The sequence below is a fragment of the Vanacampus margaritifer genome, chromosome 10, assembly GCF_051991255.1.
Source record: "Vanacampus margaritifer isolate UIUO_Vmar chromosome 10, RoL_Vmar_1.0, whole genome shotgun sequence".
In the NCBI taxonomy this organism is placed as follows: domain Eukaryota; kingdom Metazoa; phylum Chordata; class Actinopteri; order Syngnathiformes; family Syngnathidae; genus Vanacampus; species Vanacampus margaritifer.
The window spans coordinates 5,275,118-5,296,182 of NC_135441.1; the positions used below are offsets into that span (position 1 = coordinate 5,275,118).

General features: G+C 40.1%; 2 protein-coding genes across 14 annotated transcripts; both read right to left on the bottom strand.

Annotated features, from left to right (window-relative positions):
* Positions 1-369: 369 nt before the first annotated feature.
* LOC144059157 (uncharacterized) lies at positions 370-3,596 on the bottom strand. 5 transcript variants are annotated; one of them, XM_077578068.1, is made up of 8 exons: positions 3,221-3,596; positions 2,596-2,691; positions 1,704-1,737; positions 1,427-1,530; positions 1,067-1,333; positions 787-880; positions 591-658; positions 370-482 (listed from the first exon to the last, which is right to left on the bottom strand). In XM_077578068.1, exons 1-8 carry the CDS (start codon positions 3,290-3,292, stop codon positions 393-395), a joined length of 825 nt encoding a protein of 274 aa, XP_077434194.1. In that variant the 5' UTR covers positions 3,293-3,596; the 3' UTR covers positions 370-392. The 5 variants fall into 5 exon arrangements, with proteins under 5 accessions (XP_077434194.1, XP_077434197.1, XP_077434193.1 ...); XM_077578071.1 differs by having other exon boundaries at positions 2,592-2,691; XM_077578067.1 differs by having other exon boundaries at positions 2,596-2,694.
* Positions 3,597-4,713: 1,117 nt separating this feature from the next.
* Positions 4,714-20,190, bottom strand: LOC144058696 (uncharacterized). 9 transcript variants are annotated; one of them, XM_077577071.1, is made up of 10 exons: positions 15,034-15,458; positions 14,273-14,622; positions 13,581-14,002; positions 7,334-7,436; positions 6,071-6,104; positions 5,796-5,899; positions 5,411-5,677; positions 5,131-5,224; positions 4,935-5,002; positions 4,714-4,826 (listed from the first exon to the last, which is right to left on the bottom strand). In XM_077577071.1, exons 3-10 carry the CDS (start codon positions 13,586-13,588, stop codon positions 4,737-4,739), a joined length of 768 nt encoding a protein of 255 aa, XP_077433197.1. In that variant the 5' UTR covers positions 13,589-14,002; positions 14,273-14,622; positions 15,034-15,458; the 3' UTR covers positions 4,714-4,736. The 9 variants fall into 9 exon arrangements, with proteins under 9 accessions (XP_077433197.1, XP_077433196.1, XP_077433204.1 ...); XM_077577070.1 differs by lacking the exon at positions 15,034-15,458 and having other exon boundaries at positions 14,273-14,977; XM_077577078.1 differs by lacking the exons at positions 7,334-7,436; positions 13,581-14,002; positions 14,273-14,622; positions 15,034-15,458 and adding exons at positions 16,384-16,441; positions 20,119-20,190.
* Positions 20,191-21,065: the final 875 nt, after the last annotated feature.

Below are 21,065 nucleotides of genomic sequence, written 5' to 3' on the forward strand. Positions count from 1 at the left end.
CAACTAAAAGTATCTCACTGTCCCTGAACATGTATTTAAAAAAAATGTAAATGAGCTGAACAGTTTAAAATTTAAACGACTGGAATCGGTCAAGAAATGTGGAAGTTAACTATAATCAACATCAACTAAAAGTATCTTACTGTCCCTTTAAGAAACATGCACATTCACGCACGCACATTTGACTTGGAGACGTCACGCGCCCCACATTCCATTGAGATTGCATGAGAGAAGCACCCCTTGAACAAAAGCCTCTCACGACTTAACGGTTGAAGATACAGATTCAAGAAATGGCTCGTTAGAACGGCAAGGGTTTGGGGAACACGAGCATGTTCTCATTTTCTTAATCGGATAAAAAATGACCAAATGAGAGCAGGTTGAAAACTTATGATTTATCAGAAAGCAGTCCTCTCCATCCGCATGTTGACAGCATCCCACAGCAACCGCGCAAGCACCGGCATCCCATCGCTGTCACTGAGGTGTACCTTCCAGACATGATCAGAAATAAATATTATATATCTGCAAACATACTTTTGATAGGAGGAGCACTAATAAAATGTTTGTTTGTTTTTTGCAACAACTAATGTACTTACCCCGTCTCTACACCACAAGTGAAGCTGTGACAGCGGGAAGTGGCCAGCAACAGATAGGTAGCGAATACCTACAGTAACAAAGAAAAAAAACATTATTAGTTCAAGAGTCCCGCTGAGACACAAAAATCAGATCAGGAGGTGACGTAAAGAAAAGTAGAACTTTGTGTGTGAAAACAATTTTCAACATGGAACGTACCCATAATTGCTGCCACCCGGTGGTACTCCTGGCGTAAAAGGTCCTGCTGGGCCAGCTCGACGGTCAGACGAGGGGGGAAGTCCAGGACAACAACCTGCACAAAGTTTAAAAAAGTAAAATATACATCTGGAGCAAGATGAACTTTCATTAATATTCATCAACTGCTTAACTACGGGAAAAGGCTGAAATGTATTTTAAACAGAACATATTTGACATATCATGCAAGTACATACTTGAAATGTAAATGTATGAACTATATGAAGGAAATGTGTGAACTTACGTTGGGCCAGCGGCTGCAGACGGTGCGCAAAAACTGGCCAAAGTCAGCCGCTGCCTCAGCGATGGGGCGGCCCAAGTTGTTGCTGGGAGCCAAAATGCAGACCGCCTCGGGTGACCGAGGCAGAACAGCATTCAGCACCTCAGCACGCAACTCGGAGGCACTGGCACCCGGGGTGGACATCACGCCAAAAGAGAAATGTCCCTCCGGCAGCTTCACAACCCCATCGGCAATGGCTCGCAGGTGGGAGTCACCAACAACCAGGACAAACTATTAAAGAAAAAAAAAAAAGAAGTAATTGATTAAAAAAAAAAGACAAATGAAGGTTAATTTGTTTTACAGGCAGTTTATTATAAAACATACCTTGTTGTCCTGGTTCAGTGATGGAATGACCAGTTTGTGCCTCCGCCCAGTCACAGTTGAAACTGGCCATTCCCGAACTCTGTGGCGCCAGCCAGTGCCTCTGCCTAAAATGATGCACACACCATGAATACCATGTCAAGTCTCACAACTTAAATTGCTGACAAAGCACAGTACAAGTTACACTTTGAGTGTATATGAACCTGCAAAATATTGGAATTTCTAAAATAATCGATTGTAAAACTGCTGCAGAAGCAATTAAAATAAAATGATGACTGACCTGGTACCAGAGCCTTGGCACCAACAGAGGACACCTAAAACATAGACATTACAATTGTAGGCATGTGCAGTCACCTTAATGCAGAGTAAAAAGCAAACATAGGTTGTAATGCTTAAGTTAGTTTCAATGAAAATTGACCAGGTCTTTTCTACATACAAGTGATGTTAATTCAGGCCAGGTTTATTAATGAAATTATTAATCACGAAAGAGATTCAAGGACTTAACTGATACTTTTGTTTGTGTCTGAAATACAGTCACAATTGATCAAATTTGGTAGAATTTTCTGATCAAATACATGAGCAAAAAGGCAGCAGATTGTACCAGCCTAACTTCACAACAGCACCATCTACTGATAAATGTAATGTACTCCAACTACTGTCAAGTGTTAAAACAATTATTGGCTTGACATTATCATTTCAACTGTTCCTCCCACAGTCATGCAATAGACCATGTCTGCAGTTATTAAATATAACATGTGAAATATCTGTGTCCAGGATAGGCATCTCACAAGTTTTTGATCAATGTTAGTGAGTTTATTTTAGACATCAGTAGTTTGAAAACTTCTTAGAATATTTGAAATCTTGTAGAAAACAGACTTCATCAAAATTCTATTCAGAATTATTTTGACATGAATAAAGCACTGCACAAATCACATGTCATACACTCTATATTCGTAAAACTGTGCCCCGATGAAGACAAGCTTGTGTTTAAACACGTTGGTAGTCCATTTTTAATAAAGGATTTTTTAACATTACTAATGAGTGTCTTGCATAAACAGACTGCTTTTTACACAAGCCTTTTAAGCTAATTTTTCTGCCTGATTCTATATTTGTAGCCTGAAATATTGTGTATTGCACATTAACAAAGAATTCAATAGAGGTAAAGAACATGCTGGGGTGCGCTGTTTGGCCTCAGTTCCAGAGCAGCAAGGTCCAGCTTCTTCCATTGGCGCTTGGCTGCCTCTGAACGCTTCCCCTTCCGCGGCATGCTGCTACAGCAAAGAAAAAAAACTTGCCATGACAAAGTCAAAAGTAAAGATTCAACATCAAATTTGTACTTAATCTCAGATGTGTATGAAGCATTAAAAGCGTACACTTCCGAAATCCCTCATTGGCGCCGCTTCGCTACACCGTCGACACGCCACTCAAACCCCCCCACGTCGACGACAGACGAGACAAAAGCCTTACTGTATATTGTAGCAACGAGAGATGTACACAATTGAGATTTAGAGCCTACTCAAACTTTTCTTAGTTTTTTTTTACTGCACATTAAAACTTTAATGTAACATCTGCTAGCTCTTTGCTAGCGCTAGCAGGTGCAGCTAGCATGTAGGCTACCATCTCTAGCACTTAACTTTTCCAATCTTGTTAAAACAGCAACATAACGTTCAAACACATCAAATACGTTTCAATACATCGTCAGTATTAACGTGATGTAGTTTAGGATGGGGAAAACTTGCAAAATCACACTTATTTAGCATTATTCACCAGACTACAAACAATTGCCTTGCAACTTACCTCAGACGAGATGAAATGGGAGGAGTAGGTTCTCGAGAAACTTCTAATTGGTGTCATTAAAGCGTCTCTCATTGGCCACAGCACAGACAAGCAGAAAACGAACCAATCAGGGAAAAGAGAGAAGACTAGATCCAACTATCATCAAGATTGGTTGCATTCCATTGAGATTGTATGACAGACGCACCCCTGGAACAAAAGCCTCTCACGACTTAACTCTTCAAGATACAGATTCAAGAAATGGCTTGTTAGAACGGCAAGGGTTTGGGGAACACGAGCATGTTCTCATTTTCTTAATCGGATAATAAATGACCAAATGAGAGCAGGTTGAAAACTTATGATTTATCAGAAATGGAGAGAGGAAGGCGCCTGAAATTAACATGGCAGAGATAGGCGAGTTGGTCCGACTTGTCCGAGCTTAAAGGGAAAATAAAGGTACTAAATGACACCTTAACCAAATAAAAGTTAGTTTGTCTGAAAGAAGACACTCGTGACTACAAAATGTGAGAATTTGACGTCTAGTGACAAAAGATTGTGGCCATGGTGACGAGTTGAAGTGAAATTTTTTCAAATACATTATTTGGTTCCCGGCACTGGATGGCTAATTAGCCAACAGAGTGTGTGAGAAAGCTAATTCAGCCACTGTCTTTGAACCCGAACAGGGGGGGGGGCTTTCATTCCTTAAAAAAGATTTCGACACTGAGCTAAAGATGGGAAAAATTCCTACAAAATGAGCTAAAATTCGAATCGGTCGGATAACGTATGCGCGCGCAGCGTGTCTTGGAAAAAGGTGCTTGAAGTGTGATTTTTTTCCCATTCATTCCCAATGGGGAGTTAATTTGGGAGTTTTTTGGGAATAGCGTCGCCATGGTAACTGGGAATTCTTAGAAAAATAATAGCGCAGCGAGTCAGATCGAGCCGCATCGTTTGATACCTCATTTGTGCCGGTGCGATGTACGGTACGGGCCGCATTTTAGCGGAAAAATCGTGGAATAATATATAATAACTAGAAAAATTCCCGCGGAAATTTTGAATGGGACTGCTGACTCTTTGGTAATGAGCTGAACAGTTTAAAATTTAAACCACTGGAATCGCTCAAGAAATGTGGAAGTTAACCATAATCAACATCAACTAAAAGTATCTCACTGTCCCTGAACATGTATTTAAAAAAATGTAAATGAGCTGAACAGTTTAAAATTTAAACGACTGGAATCGGTCAAGAAATGTGGAAGTTAACTATAATCAACATCAACTAAAAGTATCTTACTGTCCCTTTAAGAAACATGCACATTCACGCACGCACATTTGACTTGGAGACGTCACGCGCCCCACATTCCATTGAGATTGCATGAGAGAAGCACCCCTTGAACAAAAGCCTCTCACGACTTAACGGTTGAAGATACAGATTCAAGAAATGGCTCGTTAGAACGGCAAGGGTTTGGGGAACACGAGCATGTTCTCATTTTCTTAATCGGATAAAAAATGACCAAATGAGAGCAGGTTGAAAACTTATGATTTATCAGAAAGCAGTCCTCTCCATCCGCATGTTGACAGCATCCCACAGCAACCGCGCAAGCACCGGCATCCCATCGCTGTCACTGAGGTGTACCTTCCAGACATGATCAGAAATAAATATTATATATCTGCAAACATACTTTTGATAGGAGGAGCACTAATAAAATGTTTGTTTGTTTTTTGCAACAACTAATGTACTTACCCCGTCTCTACACCACAAGTGAAGCTGTGACAGCGGGAAGTGGCCAGCAACAGATAGGTAGCGAATACCTACAGTAACAAAGAAAAAAAACATTATTAGTTCAAGAGTCCCGCTGAGACACACCAATCAGATCAGGAGGTGACGTAAAGAAAAGTAGAACTTTGTGTGTGAAAACAATTTTCAACATGGAACGTACCCATAAGTGCTGCCACCCGGTGGTACTCCTGGCGTAAAAGGTCCTGCTGGGCCAGCTCGACGGTCAGACGAGGGGGGAAGTCCAGGACAACAACCTGCACAAAGTTTAAAAAAGTAAAATATACATCTGGAGCAAGATGAACTTTCATTAATATTCATCAACTGCTTAACTACGGGAAAAGGCTGAAATGTATTTTAAACAGAACATATTTGACATATCATGCAAGTACATACTTGAAATGTAAATGTATGAACTATATGAAGGAAATGTGTGAATTTACGTTGGGCCAGCGGCTGCAGACGGTGCGCAAGAACTGGCCAAAGTCAGCCGCTGCCTCAGCGATGGGGCGGCCCAAGTTGTTGCTGGGAGCCAAAATGCAGACCGCCTCGGGTGACCGAGGCAGAACAGCATTCAGCACCTCAGCACGCAACTCGGAGGCCCTGGCACCCGGGGTGGACATCACGCCAAAAGAGAAATGTCCCTCCGGCATCTTCACAACCCCATCGGCAAAGGCTCGCAGGTGGGAGTCACCAACAACCAGGACAAACTATTAAAGAAAAAAAAAAAGAAGTAATTGATTTTTTTTTTTTTTAAGTATTTAAAAAATTTAAAAAAAGACAAATGAAGGTTAATTTGTTTTACAGGCAGTTTATTATAAAACATACCTTGTTGTCCTGGTTCAGTGATGGAATGACCAGTTTGTGCCTCCGCCCAGTCACAGGTGAAACTGGCCATTCCCGAACTCTGTGGCGCCAGCCAGTGCCTCTGCCTAAAATGATGCACACACAGAATACCATGTCAAGTCTCACAACTTAAATTGCTGACAAAGCACAGTACAAGTTACACTTTGAGTGTATATGAACCTGCAAAATATTGGAATTTCTAAAATAATCGATTGTAAAACTGCTGCAGAAGCAATTAAAATAAAATGATGACTGACCTGGTACCAGAGCCTTGGCACCAACAGAGGACACCTAAAACATAGACATTACAATTGTAGGCATGTGCAGTCACCTTAATGCAGAGTAAAAAGCAAACATAGGTTGTAATGCTTAAGTTAGTTTCAATGAAAATTGACCAGGTCTTTTCTACATACAAGTGATGTTAATTCAGGCCAGGTTTATTAATGAAATTATTAATCACGAAAGAGATTCAAGGACTTAACTGATACTTTTGTTTGTGTCTGAAATACAGTCACAATTGATCAAATTTGGTAGAATTTTCTGATCAAATACATGAGCTAAAAGGCAGCAGATTGTACCAGCCTAACTTCACAACAGCACCATCTACTGATAAATGTAATGTACTCCAACTACTGTCAAGTGTTAAAACAATTATTGGCTTGACATTATCATTTCAACTGTTCCTCCCACAGTCATGCAATAGACCATGTCTGCAGTTATTAAATAAAACATGTGAAATATCTGTGTCCAGGATAGGCATCTCACAAGTTTTTGATCAATGTTAGTGAGTTTATTTTAGACATCAGTAGTTTGAAAACTTCTTAGAATATTTGAAATCTTGTAGAAAACAGACTTCATCAAAATTCTATTCAGAATTATTTTGACATGAATAAAGCACTGCAGGGCAGCACGGTGGCTGACTGGTTAGCACGTCCGCCTCCCAGTGCAGAGGACGTGAGATCGAGTCCGGGCTTCGGCCTTCCTGGGTGGAGTTTGCATGTTCTCCCCGTGCTTGCGTGGGTTTTCACCGGGTACTCCGGTTTCCTCCCACATTCCAAAAACATGCATGGCAGGTTAATTGAACTCTCCAAATTGTCCCTAGGTCTGAATGTGAGTGTGGTTGTTCGTCTCTGTGTGCCCTGCGATTGGCTGGCAACCAGTTCAGGGTGTACCCCGCCTACTGCCCGAAGCCAGCTGGGATAGGCTCCAGCACCCCCGCGACCCTAGTGAGGAAAAGCGGCCAAGAAAATGGATGGATGGATGGATAAAGCACTGCACAAATCACATGTCATACACTCTATATTCGTAAAACTGTGCCCCGATGAAGACAAGCTTGTGTTTAAACACGTTGGTAGTCCATTTTTAATAAAGGATTTTTTAACATTACTAATGAGTGTCTTGCATAAACAGACTGCTTTTTACACAAGCCTTTTAAGCTAATTTTTCTGCCTGATTCTATATTTGTAGCCTGAAATATTGTGTATTGCACATTAACAAAGAATTCAATAGAGGTAAAGTACATGCTGGGGTGCGCTGTTTGGCCTCAGTTCCATAGCAGCAAGGTCCAGCTTCTTCCATTGGCGCTTGGCTGCCTCTGAACGCTTCCCCTTCCGCGGCATGCTGCTACAGCAAAGAAAAAAAACTTGCCATGACAAAGTCAAAAGTAAAGATTCAACATCAAATTTGTACTTAATCTCAGATGTGTATGAAGCATTAAAAGCGTACACTTCCGAAATCCCTCATTGGCGCCGCTTCGCTACACCGTCGACACTCACTCAACCCCCCCCCCCCCCCACGTCGACGACAGACGAGACAAAAGCCTTACTGTATATTGTAGCAACGAGAGATGTACACAATTGAGATTTAGAGCCTACTCTAACTTTTCTTAGTTTTTTTTTACTGCACATTAAAACTTTAATGTAACATCTGCTAGCTCTTTGCTAGCGCTAGCAGGTGCAGCTAGCATGTAGGCTACCATCTCTAGCACTTAACTTTTCCAATCTTGTTAAAACAGCAACATAACGTTCAAACACATCAAATACGTTTCAATACTTCGCCAGTATTAACGTGATGTAGTTTAGGATGGGGAAAACTTGCAAAATCACACTTATTTAGCATTATTCACCAGACTACAAACAATTGCCTTGCAACTTACCTCAGACGAGATGAAATGGGAGGAGTAGGTTCTCGAGAAACTTCTAATTGGTGTCATTAAAGCGTCTCTCATTGGCCACAGCACAGACAAGCAGAAAACGAACCAATCAGGGAAAAGAGAGAAGACTAGATCCAACTATCATCAAGATTGGTTGCATTCCATTGAGATTGTATGACAGACGCACCCCTGGAACAAAAGCCTCTCACGACTTAACTCTTCAAGATACAGATTCAAGAAAGGGCTCGTTAGAACGGCAAGGGTTTGGGGAACACGAGCATGTTCTCATTTTCTTAATCGGATAAAAAATGACCAAATGAGAGCAGGTTGAAAATGTATGATTTATCCGAAATGAAGAGGAAAAAAACACCCAAATTAACATGGAAGAGATTGGCGAGAGAGTCCAATATCTCTTCGCTTAAAGGGAAAATAAAGGTACTAAATGACACCTTAACCAAATAAAAGTTAGTTTGTCTGAAAGAAGACACTCGTGACTACAAAATGTGAGAATTTGACGTCTAGTGACAAAAGATAGTGGCCATGGTGACGAGTTGAAGTGAAATTTTTTCAAATACATTATTTGGTTCCCGGCACTGGATGGCTAATTAGCCAACAGAGTGTGTGAGAAAGCTAATTCAGCCACTGTCTTTGAACCCGAACAGGGGGGGGGGCTTTCATTCCTTAAAAAAGATTTTGACACTGAGCTAAAGATGGGAAAAATTCCTACAAAATGAGCTAAAATTCGTATCGGTCGGATAACGTATGCGCGCGCAGCGTGTCTTGGAAAAAGGTGCTTGAAGTGTGATTTTTTTCCCATTCATTCCCAATGGGGAGTTAATTTGGGAGTTTTTTGGGAATAGCGTCGCCATGGTAACTGGGAATTCTTAGAAAAATAATAGCGCAGCGAGTCAGATCGAGCCGCATCGTTTGATACCTCATTTGTGCCGGTGCGATGTACGGTACGGGCCGCATTTTAGCGGAAAAATCGCTGGAATAATATATAATAATAATATTAACAACAAAAATAAACCACTGTCCTAGGTAGAATAACAATATGTGCCTGCTTGCTTCGCAAGCAGTCCCATAACTAGAAAAATTCCCGCGGAAATTTTGAATGGGACTGCTGACTCTTTGGTAATGAGCTGAACAGTTTAAAATTTAAACCACTGGAATCGCTCAAGAAATGTGGAAGTTAACCATAATCAACATCAACTAAAAGTATCTCACTGTCCCTGAAAATGTATTTTAAAAAATGTAAATGAGCTGAACATTTTAAAATTTAAATGACTGGAATCGGTCAAGAAATGTGGAAGTTAACCATAATCTAAAAATATGTCACTGTCACTTTAAGAGCACATACATTTTTGACTTGGAGACATCACGCGCCCCACATTCCATTGAGATCGCATGAGAGAAGCACCCCTTGTACAAAAGCCTCTCACGACTTAACGGTTGAAGATACAGATTCAAGAAATGGCTCGTTAGAACGGCAAGGGTTTGGGGAACACGAGCATGTTCTCATTTTCTTAATCGGATAAAAAATGACCAAATGAGAGCAGGTTGAAAACTTATGATTTATCAGAAATGGAGAGAGGAAGGCGCCTGAAATTAACATGTACAAGACAGGCGAATTAGTCCGACTTCTCTTGCTTAAGGTGAAAATAAAGGTACTAAATGACACCTTAGCCAAATAAAAGTTAGTTTGTCTGAAAGAAGACACTCGTGACTACAAAATGTGAGAATTTGACGTCTAGTGACAAAAGATCGTTGTCATGGTGACGAGTTGAAGTGACGTCACGCACCCACATTGCATTGAGATTGAATGAGAGAAGCACCCCTTCAACAAAAGCCTCTCGCGACTTAACGGTTGAAGATACAGATTCAAGAAAGGGCTCGTTAGAACGGCAAGGGTTTGGGGAACACGAGCATGTTCTCATTTTCTTAATCGGATAAAAAATGACCAAATGAGAGCAGGTTGAAAACTTATGATTTATCAGAAATGGAGAGAGGAAGGCGCCTGAAATTAACATGTACAAGACAGGCGAATTAGTCCGACTTCTCTTGCTTAAGGTGAAAATAAAGGTACTAAATGACACCTTAGCCAAATAAAAGTTAGTTTGTCTGAAAGAAGACACTCGTGACTACAAAATGTGAGAATTTGACGTCTAGTGACAAAAGATCGTTGCCATGGTGACGAGTTGAAGTGACGTCACGCACCCACATTGCATTGAGATTGAATGAGAGAAGCACCCCTTCAACAAAAGCCTCTCGCGACTTAACGGTTGAAGATACAGATTCAAGAAAGGGCTCGTTAGAACGGCAAGGGTTTGGGGAACACGAGCATGTTCTCATTTTCTTAATCGGATAAAAAATGACCAAATAAGAGCAGGTTGAAAACTTATGATTTATCAGAAATGGAGAGAGGAAGGCGCCTGAAATTAACATGTAAAAGACAGGCGAATTAGTCCGACTTCTCTTGCTTAAGGTGAAAATAAAGGTACTAAATGACACCTTAGCCAAATAAAAGTTAGTTTGTCTGAAAGAAGACACTCGTGACTACAAAATGTGAGAATTTGACGTCTAGTGACAAAAGATTGTGGCAGTGGTGACGAGTTGAAGTGAATTTTTTTGTAATACATTATTTGGTTCCCGGCACTGGATGGCTAATTAGCCAACAGAGTGTGTGAGAAAGCTAATTCAGCCACTGTCTTTGAACCCGAACAGGGGGGGGGGGCTTTCATTCCTTAAAAAAGATTTCGACACTGAGCTAAAGATGGGACAAATTCCTACAAAATGAGCTAAAATTCGTATCGGTTGGATAACGTATGCGCGCGCAGCGTGTCTTGGAAAAAGGTGCTTGAAGTGTGATTTTTTTCCCATTCATTCCCAATGGGGAGTTAATTTGGGAGTTTTTTGGGAATAGCGTCGCCAAGGTAACTGGGAATTCTTAGAAAAATAATAGCGCAGCGAGTCAGATCGAGCCGCATCGTTTGATACCTCATTTGTGCCGGTGCGATGTACGGTACGGGCCGCATTTTAGCGGAAAAATCGTGGAATAATATATAATAATAATATTAACAACTAGAAAAATTCCCGCGGAAATTTTGAATGGGACTGCTGACTCTTTGGTAATGAGCTGAACAGTTTAAAATTTAAACCACTGGAATCGCTCAAGAAATGTGGAAGTTAACCATAATCAACATCAACTAAAAGTATCTCACTGTCCCTGAACATGTATTTAAAAAAATGTAAATGAGCTGAACAGTTTAAAATTTAAATGACTGGAATCGGTCAAGAAATGTGGAAGTTAACCATAATCTAAAAATATGTCACTGTCACTTTAAGAGCACATACATTTTTGACTTGGAGCCGTCACGCGCCCCACATTGCATTGAGATCGCATGAGAGAAGCAGCCCTTGTACAAAAGCCTCTCACGACTTAACGGTTGAAGATACAGATTCAAGAAATGGCTCGTTAGAACGGCAAGGGTTTGGGGAACACGAGCATGTTCTCATTTTCTTAATCGGATAAAAAATGACCAAATGAGAGCAGGTTGAAAACTTATGATTTATCAGAAATGGAGAGAGGAAGGCGCCTGAAATTAACATGTACAAGACAGGCGAATTAGTCCGACTTCTCTTGCTTAAGGTGAAAATAAAGGTACTAAATGACACCTTAGCCAAATAAAAGTTAGTTTGTCTGAAAGAAGACACTCGTGACTACAAAATGTGAGAATTTGACGTCTAGTGACAAAAGATCGTTGCCATGGTGACGAGTTGAAGTGACGTCACGCACCCACATTGCATTGAGATCGCATGAGAGAAGCACCCCTTGTACAAAAGCCTCTCACGACTTAACGGTTGAAGATACAGATTCAAGAAAGGGCTCGTTAGAACGGCAAGGGTTTGGGGAACACGAGCATGTTCTCATTTTCTTAATCGGATAAAAAATGACCAAATGAGAGCAGGTTGAAAACTTATGATTTATTCGAAATGAAGAGGAAGAAGTCGCCCAAATTAACATGGGAGAGATAGGCGAGAGAGTCCAACTTCTACTCGCTTAAAGGGAAAATAAAGGTACTAAATGACACCTTAACCAAATAAAAGTTAGTTTGTCTGAAAGAAGACACTCGTGACTACAAAATGTGAGAATTTGACGTCTAGTGACAAAAGATTGTGGCAGTGGTGACGAGTTGAAGTGAAATTTTTTCTAATACATTATTTGGTTCCCGGCACTGGATGGCTAATTAGCCAACAGAGTGTGTGAGAAAGCTAATTCAGCCACTGTCTTTGAACCCGAACAGGGGGGGGGGCTTTCATTCCTTAAAAAAGATTTCGACACTGAGCTAAAGATGGGACAAATTCCTACAAAATGAGCTAAAATTCGTATCGGTCGGATAACGTATACGCGCGCAGCGTGTCTTGGAAAAAGGTGCTTGAAGTGTGATTTTTTCCCATTCATTCCCAATGGGGAGTTAATTTGGGAGTTTTTTGGGAATAGCGTCGCCAAGGTAACTGGGAATTCTTAGAAAAATAATAGCGCAGCGAGTCAGATCGAGCCGCATCGTTTGATACCTCATTTGTGCCGGTGCGATGTACGGTACGGGCCGCATTTTAGCGGAAAAATCGTGGAATAATATATAATAATAACAACAAGAAAAATAAACCACTGTCCTAGGTAGAATAACAATATGTGCCTGCTTGCTTCGCAAAGCAGTCCCATAACAAGAAAAATAAACCACTGTCCTAGGTAGAATAACAATATGTGCCTGCTTGCGAAGCGCGGAGCAGCAGCTGCTCCGCAAGCAGTCCCATAATAACAACAAAAATAAACCACTGTCCTAGGTAGAATACTAATATGTGCCTGCTTGCTTCGCAAAGCAGTCCCATAACAAGAAAAATAAACCACTGTCCTAGGTAGAATACTAATATGTGCCTGCTTGCTTCGCAAAGCAGTCCCATAATAAACCACTGTCCTAGGTAGAATACTAATATGTGCCTGCTTGCTTCGCAAAGCAGTCCCATAATAACGACAAAAATAAACCACTGTCCTAGGTAGAATACTAATATGTGCCTGCTTGCTCCGCAAGCAGTCCCATAACTAGAAAAATTCCCGCGGAAATTTTGAATGGGACTGCTGACTCTTTGGTAATGAGCTGAACAGTTTGAAATTTAAACCACTGGAATCGGTCATGAAATGTGGAAGCCGTCAAACCGTCAATTGTTCCTGAAATGCTAATCATCCCCACCTCTTCTACAGAGTAGTGGGGAACATATAGGTGAGACGTTACAGAGACCAACATCAGTGGGATTCATGGATCACAGTTATGTGGGGAAAAATCAAAAAGTAACCAGCAAAATCGCTGTTGGTTGTTTCACTTCCATGGTGCCAATCCAGAAGCTGGTGCACCAAAACAAAAGTGGGTAAAAATTTAGTAGACTAAACCCAATAAGCATCAAGTGACGGGAAATAGAGTAATTAAGATTGAAATAAATTGTACCAATTATCCTATTTCAAATTCCCATATGTTGTTTTCAATTTCCTGAAATGCCTTGCTATAGATCTCATCCCCTGATCTGACATAGTACAGAGTGCAATGCATACAATCAGTTACCATATCATAAGATCTGAGGTGACGAATCCAAGGTGACCAGAGAGCTCAGAAGTGCTCAGCTCTGAGCCAACAACTGGAATCAATATCCATTCCTGCCCAGTAGATGTCGGCAGTGGTGCATGTCACAGAGCAATGTTCAACAAGTGGGCACTGGGAGGTGTAGGTGTTATCAATCCGGAAATTCCAGGACAAGTCCATCAGAGCTGCATTCGATGAGTGGAGATCTCTGCCCAAAAGATTGACTGGACAGTTATGTGCAACCACAAAAGAATGCAAAACGCAAAAGAGTCTGTGAACAGTCACTGAGCATGTGGATTCAGGGAATATCCTTGTTGCTGCTGCGGTTGCTTTTCTCTCCTTGATTGTAGACATGTGCAGTTTGCTGGCCTCTTTTTCACCACCCAGACACTGGAGGTTGCTGTCTGCAATCGTGGGCCCAATGACCAGGCCGTTCAGCACATGTTGGGCCAACCAGGGGCGCACCTTGACCAATGAATGTACCTGCTTGATACATTATGCACTCGGAATCGACAGAGGCCGATGAGATCACAGCAAGAGTGTTTACTTCCTGCTTTTTCAAAATTTTCAACTGCACCATAGCAAGTAGTGTTTCTGTACTTTCGTATTTGTCTACCTTAGACTCTTTTTCATTAGCATGTCTCTTCAAATTATGTTTAAGATGTGACAATCACCGGTCAACGTCAGCATCGGGAAGATCCTTCCACGGATTGTGCCTAAGTCTCGGGAATGCCCCTCAAAATGGCTGAGCGGACACCAGATCTGGAATGACATACTCAAGAAGGGGAGACAAAGGTTAAATAAATTTCTCGCCTAAGAGCCTATTTATCAGGGAGGAAAGAGGGAAAAAATAATCAACAATAAAAAATAAAATAAAATAAACAATTTTTTTCTCATTCAACTATAAAAGCGGACATAATTGTGTAAAAAAAAAAAAAGGATATCACCTGCTATTCTGTTCCTTAACAGCTTTATGCACTGCTTGAAGCCAATTGGCACCACCAGATTGCATGAGAGAAAAGTTCTGCATACACACACACTCATTTCAATAGTAGACAGATCTATCAGCGGGGTGCCTGACACGATATGGAAAACCTGTTTTTCCACTTTCCCATTCGAAAGGCGAGACCTCAGCGCCATTATCACAACATTCTTATCTCTCACACTCACCCTCATTTGGAGACAATGAAAAAATTCCATCCCCCTTCACAACAAGCTCTCATTTCTCCTCTCAGAGACAATCCAACAATTTTTTTTTTAACAGACACCACTAGAACACAAGCCTTTTTCCATTTCACTCATAAACATCACCAAACACACAGATGAAGACATTGAAGAAGAAAAAAATAAAATAAAATTTCCATTCTCACAACACTTCTCATCCACTCTCTCTCTCCCTCCCCCTTGGAGACAATCCGCCAGTTCAGCCCCCCACCTTTTTTCGCAGTTCTCATCCAATTCAACAATTCTTTCTCTACTTCCCTATCTTCTGCGGGCACATACAAGCGCGCACACACACACACACACACACACGTACGTAACAGGTATACACTAAACACTAACTAGAAAAATCCCATAACAACCACACAATTGACCCTGTTTATGTAATAACAAAGAATAGTCCCTTAAAGTCACACACACTTTCTCACTCACTTCCTTGAATGCTGCTCACACACGCACGCACACATTTAAATACTGGCAACCAGTTCAGGGTTACTGCCTGAAGTATGCTGGCATAGGCTCCAGTGCCCCCCGCGACCCTTGTGAGGACAAGTGGTTAAGAAAATGGATGGATGCATAATAACAAAAAAGATAAATAGTACTTTGCTTCATTCATTTTGTAAAACGCTTTCGACCACTGAAAAAAAAAATCAACTCAAAATGTCTAATATGGCCGCTTAGGATTTAGGAACATAACAAGTGCAATACGAGGCAGATACAGATCTTATTTTATACATGGTTAATGTGTAAAATTACTGGCTTGAAGTTGTGTTCCTAAAATCTAAACGGCTATATTTGACATTGATTTTAACGTTGTTGTTTTTGTTTTTTTAAATGGGCAAATATATTTTAGAAAATATTCGTATTTAGAAAAAAAAAACCTAATTAAAATAACAACGTTAAAATCAATGTCAAATATAGCCTTTTAGATTTTAGGAACACAACTTCAAGCCAGTAATACCTTATTTTTGTCACACCGCAGTGAGGTTGTCTTGTCTGGGCTTTTACTGTCTTGTCATTTCCTATTTTATTTTGAAAATTCTCCTTTCGTTTCAGGTCACTTGCCCTTTCTCATGTGGTGTCAGTGTCAACCTTGATTCCTGATTGTGTCCCCCTGTTTCCCATTACCCTCATGTGTTAAATGGTCTGCGTCTCCCCTGTCTTGTGCCAAAGTGTTTTCGTCAGAGTCACTCTAGCCAGTCACAGTCGTAGTCCTCAGCCTTGTTGTCCTGTCTTCTGTGTGAACTTTTGTTTGTAAATTTGTATAGCCACAGTGTAGTTTTGGTTTAGGAGTGATTTAGTTTTGTTTGTAGTTCAGACATCCTCTCTTTTGGAGCGCCTTTAGTTTAACATTTTATAGCCTTTGTTTTTCCCTCTAAATGAGGAGTTTTATGTTTAATAAATATCTGCCTTGGCGGCAAACTCCTATCTCTGCGCCTGAGTCCTAAATCTGCCACGCCTTGTCAGTACAGTACAGCGACCACCTGCCGAAAAGTCCACCTCTCGCAACTGCCCAGCATCACCTCTACAACTCACCAACGGGTCCAAAGCAAGAAAAACTTACTTGCGTACGCCAGCCAAGGAGTTGCCGTGAAGCACCGCACATTCCACTCTTGATACATCTGAACGTGAGAGTGAAAAGGTATACATGAGGCCCCAGGACCTCGATCTATGCTGTTGATACTGGTTCAGGAGGTTCAACAACACTCCAAATGAGCCCCTGCTCAGTCTGATCGCCAGTGTAGAAGTGGGACAGCAGTGGCGCACCCATGTGTATTCTGCAGTATGGACGTACAGGCTATTTTGGGGAATAATAAACATAAGTTAATGTGAATTTTCTTTTTTGTTTTTCATTTTCACTATTGTTACACATTTACTAACTTAATGTTAAGAACTATAACCCTATAAACCCAAGTGTTTTTGCCATATGAAAATTTGGTGACATGCACTACAAATTAAAGACAAAAAACGCATACTATAAAAATATATAATTATTTTTGGGATTGTGTGCAATTATTTCAATACTGTAATTAAATAATTAGTTAGGGAATTGAGAAAAAAAAATACTAATAATTTTTTACCAGCAAGACCAATTTCACTGAAAAGAGCTTAAAAGGAAAGGAAAATAGTGTTTAAGTTTTATCAATCTCCTGTTCCAGACGCAAAACAATACAATGCTCTGTCATCATAATTAATAATTCAGAATAATATATTTTTTTTGAGCACCTTATCATCCTCAAACATTTCGCCATGCCTGCAAGAAACATCAAGTACGCATAAAAATCATCAAATCTAATGAGTCATATCCATTTTAACCCTTGTGTTGTCTTGCGGGTCAAAAGTGACCCACTACAATGTTATGCTGAAGAAGAAAAATACCTTAAACTACAGTTTTCCAACTTGAAATTTTATGACATTTTCTAAATGGACCCCTTCATCAGAAAAAGTGACACTTTGTTTTTGTTTATTTTTCCATGTGGGCAGTACACCAGTAGGGTACAAAGATTGTCTTATGGGTCATTTCTGACCCGTGAATTATAAAAACATCTAAACACCAAACAAAAATTCAAAGGCCCCCTCAGATTTTCTAAAATAAAATATGTAAATGACCCTTCTATTATGTTTTTGCATTTTTGTATTGCAGAATTGCGTTGTTTTATTGTGCTATTATAATATAGTTGATACTTTTATTTTGAAGAATACAGGAAAAGTTTTTATAAACTGGTAGGAACTGACGTAAGTAAACAACATACTTAGAAGTGCCATCTTCCAAGTGCAGAGAATAAATCAGAGAAAACTGAAGTTTACAACTAATTCAGTGAACGATTCTTTAGCACCTGGCTGAGAAGGGAACGAGGTATGTATTGGAGCAATGTTTCATTGTTTAACTAATGTTGCTATATTTCATGTTCCTTGTGTAATTTACTGTATAGTAAAACGTTACCGTTTTTGTCCACTGGAGTGTGCTAACGCTCCTTGGTAAATATTTAGCAATGCCATTGCTCAAGATTCTGTTTTATTGACTAAGAATCTGTATTTCTGTATGGTTTATTTTTGTTTTAAGGTATTTAGGACACAGACATGGTTAAAATGTTTATTTACAATATAAATTGTACTCAAGAAATTGTCAAGGCTATAAAATATAATAATTTAAGGCAATTCATTTATAGTATATGGTAGGATGACCATTTTCATACGTCCTGTTGGGGCGTCCAGTTTTATAAATTCATGAAAATGTCCGGTTGGCATTGCGTGACTAATAGGAGGTGAAGTACACTGTGTAACTGCGACTGCGACTGTACCACTATTTCAAGGCCAGGGCAAGTGTCCTCTTTTTTGGGAAATGGGAATTTGGTCACCCTAATATATGGCTTAAATACGTTAAAAGGATACACAAAACATACCGTTTGAGTTATTAATGGCAATTTTTGTTGATTTGTATTGTAGCTCTTACAGTGTGTTCACACAAAGGAAGGTTTAATAAAAGTTGTGAACCATCAGTTGGAGAGACCACCTTTATTTCAACCGAGGATGCTACAAAATGTTATAGAGCATACATATTTTATTTATTTTACAGTTTTTACATTACATTATTTCTATATATGTTATATTATACCGCATATATATTTTATATAATAATAATTTTTTTAATGACTTCTAGTTCAAATAAATGAGATCATGACCTGGCACCCTGAATCTGACCTGCTACTGCTGTTTACAGTGAAAGGTAGGGGGAGGGGTCGCGCATCATCTCAGAGTATTAGCGCTATTGATAGATGGATAGCTCGGTCCAAGCCCCCAGGTACTGCATTAAGAAAGCGGTGAAAGGAAGAGGAGGAAAAATGGGCCTAGGGTAGAGAAATGTATGTCAGTCAATCAGAATTGTCTATAAAAATTAACATCAAAATAGCGTTAATTTTCGTAAAAGTTTCCCGTTAATTGTTAACAAAATGGGCATCCGTCATTGACCTAATTATTATTATTATTTTTACATTTTATATGTATCTTACACAAATGTATTGTAAAAAGTTTGAAAACATTTTGTAGTTAATAATGTCAGCGCAAATTACACTAAACAGTATTGCACTGTACTTATGCTATTTATTTGTATTACTTGTAGTTGTTTGGGGGGGGATACAATCTACACTTTCGCCTAGGGCACCAAATCATCTAGGGCCGGCACTGCTTTCCCCTCTTCCTGAAAAAGTACTGTATTTTCACAACTATAAGGCACAATTTAAAGTCTTAAATTTTCTCAAAAATCGACGATACGCCTAATAGTGAGGTGCGCCTTGTGTGTGGACCAAGGCCCAAAATCTGACTGACTGTGTGGGAGGGCTTCCCGCGACACATTGCTTATATACAAGAAAAGTGTCCCTCACTGAGGACAGACAAACATGAGAGCACGGAGAGTCAACTTGGTGGCGAGTTCTCAAGTTCTCCTACCACCCCCCAACCTAAGTCGTCCGTCCCTCCCTCCCTCACTGGTGTTCGCTCTGCCTGTCGTGACTTGTTGTGTTCAAACTTATGCCATGGCGCTAAATCATGCATGTTCAGTGAGCATATGTCCTCTTTTTTTCTTTTTTGCTTGTTTCAGAGTTTAACGTTTTCAGAGCTTAACGAGCCACTTACAAGTTAATTGTTTGCTCCCTCCAAAAGTGAACGATCTGCTCATGCAGGGAGTGAGGGAGATGGAACATACCAAATGCAAAAGGGTGTCCGGGCTAAACTACTACATACAGCAGTGTATCGTTTCCTTTTTTCTTCCTTTTTTAAAAAAAAGAAGCTTTATTGAGCAACGAGCACTTACAGCAACAGACATCGCAAAAGTCACTTTGAAGTCATGCAAGTCTACACAGTGTAGCTAAACAGATCACATTACATACTAAAGACACCAGATTAGTTTTTCCCCACGCATCACCTTTCCTACCTTAGTAGTGACGGGATGTTCGGCTCTTTTGGGTGATCCGGGTCATTTGGATCGACTCAGTGAAAAGATGAGTTCTTTTAAATTTAGCTTTTCTTTTAAATGTTAACGACAAATTTAGCATACATTTTGATGACTGACTTGGTGATCTAAGTATTGCACTCTACTGACTGCAAATAGCAACAATTATCAAGCAAATAAAATGATTTTTGTTCATTTTATTGAAAGTTAAAAAGGCTACAAACAATAAATAATCAACACTATTAAAACTTCAACCAACAATCAAAAATACCAATCAAATAACACAAATGGTGAGTAGTAATTTAAGTGCAACAGCAGCAGCAAACAAAACAAACATTATGAACTACTCACCAGGTCCAGGATAAAATACCTTGTTTTATTTCAAATTGCCATTCAGAAAAACGAATACTTCAACTCTTCAACTCTCTTCTTCTCTTTTTGTTTTCTCCTCCTCCTGTCTCTCTCTGACTGGCAGAGACGTACACTCACTGCATGCCCTCGCCCCCTCCTGCCTTCATAATTGCCTGGTGGTTGTCATTATTTAGCCCAAAACCAGATTTTAGAGACGAGAACACCAGCAACACGGAACACATGCGTTTGCTGAAGTTGGCTCAGGGCCCGTCTCCATGGAAACAAAGGTCAGATTTGATGGCTGGATTTGAAGACTGTGTGAATTTGGACACTGCGTGCGGGCAAGTCACCCTGGAAATGGCGTCATGTGTCCGATAGGGTTGAGCGGTAATACAGTAACCCGGGGTGTCCAAAAATGGCAACGGTGTCACTTTCAATATCGTCATTTAAAGAAAAAAGTAATACTATAACAAATAATAGTACTATAACAGTTTAAAATTAGAAGTAAGCTGTTAGTCATGTGACAGTCACATGACTAACATAAGTCGGAGCGATTCAAAATGACCAGTTGGCACAGCTCGGTTAAGCGGTCCCCTAAAAAGAAAATAAAAAATGCAACTGCTACAATTTGGCAGCAAAGGTCGATGAGGCCTGTATGCAAAATCTGCATGAGGACTTTAATGGTGTGAGATGGAATATACTTCATATCTCCGGACTTACAGTATCTGAGGAACAATAGCCCCCGCTCACTGCTGCAAAGAGATAAGTTTGTTGCCAAGTCCACAATTTGTTTACCAACTACTATTACTATTAACTATTACTACTATTAAGTCCATATGACCTCCAGAAACGCACCACAAAGCGCTTTTATTTATGCAAAAAGTCAGTAAGTGATTTAGTTTTTCATCCATGGACACACATCAACCGAAAAACAGTTTGTAAGTGTG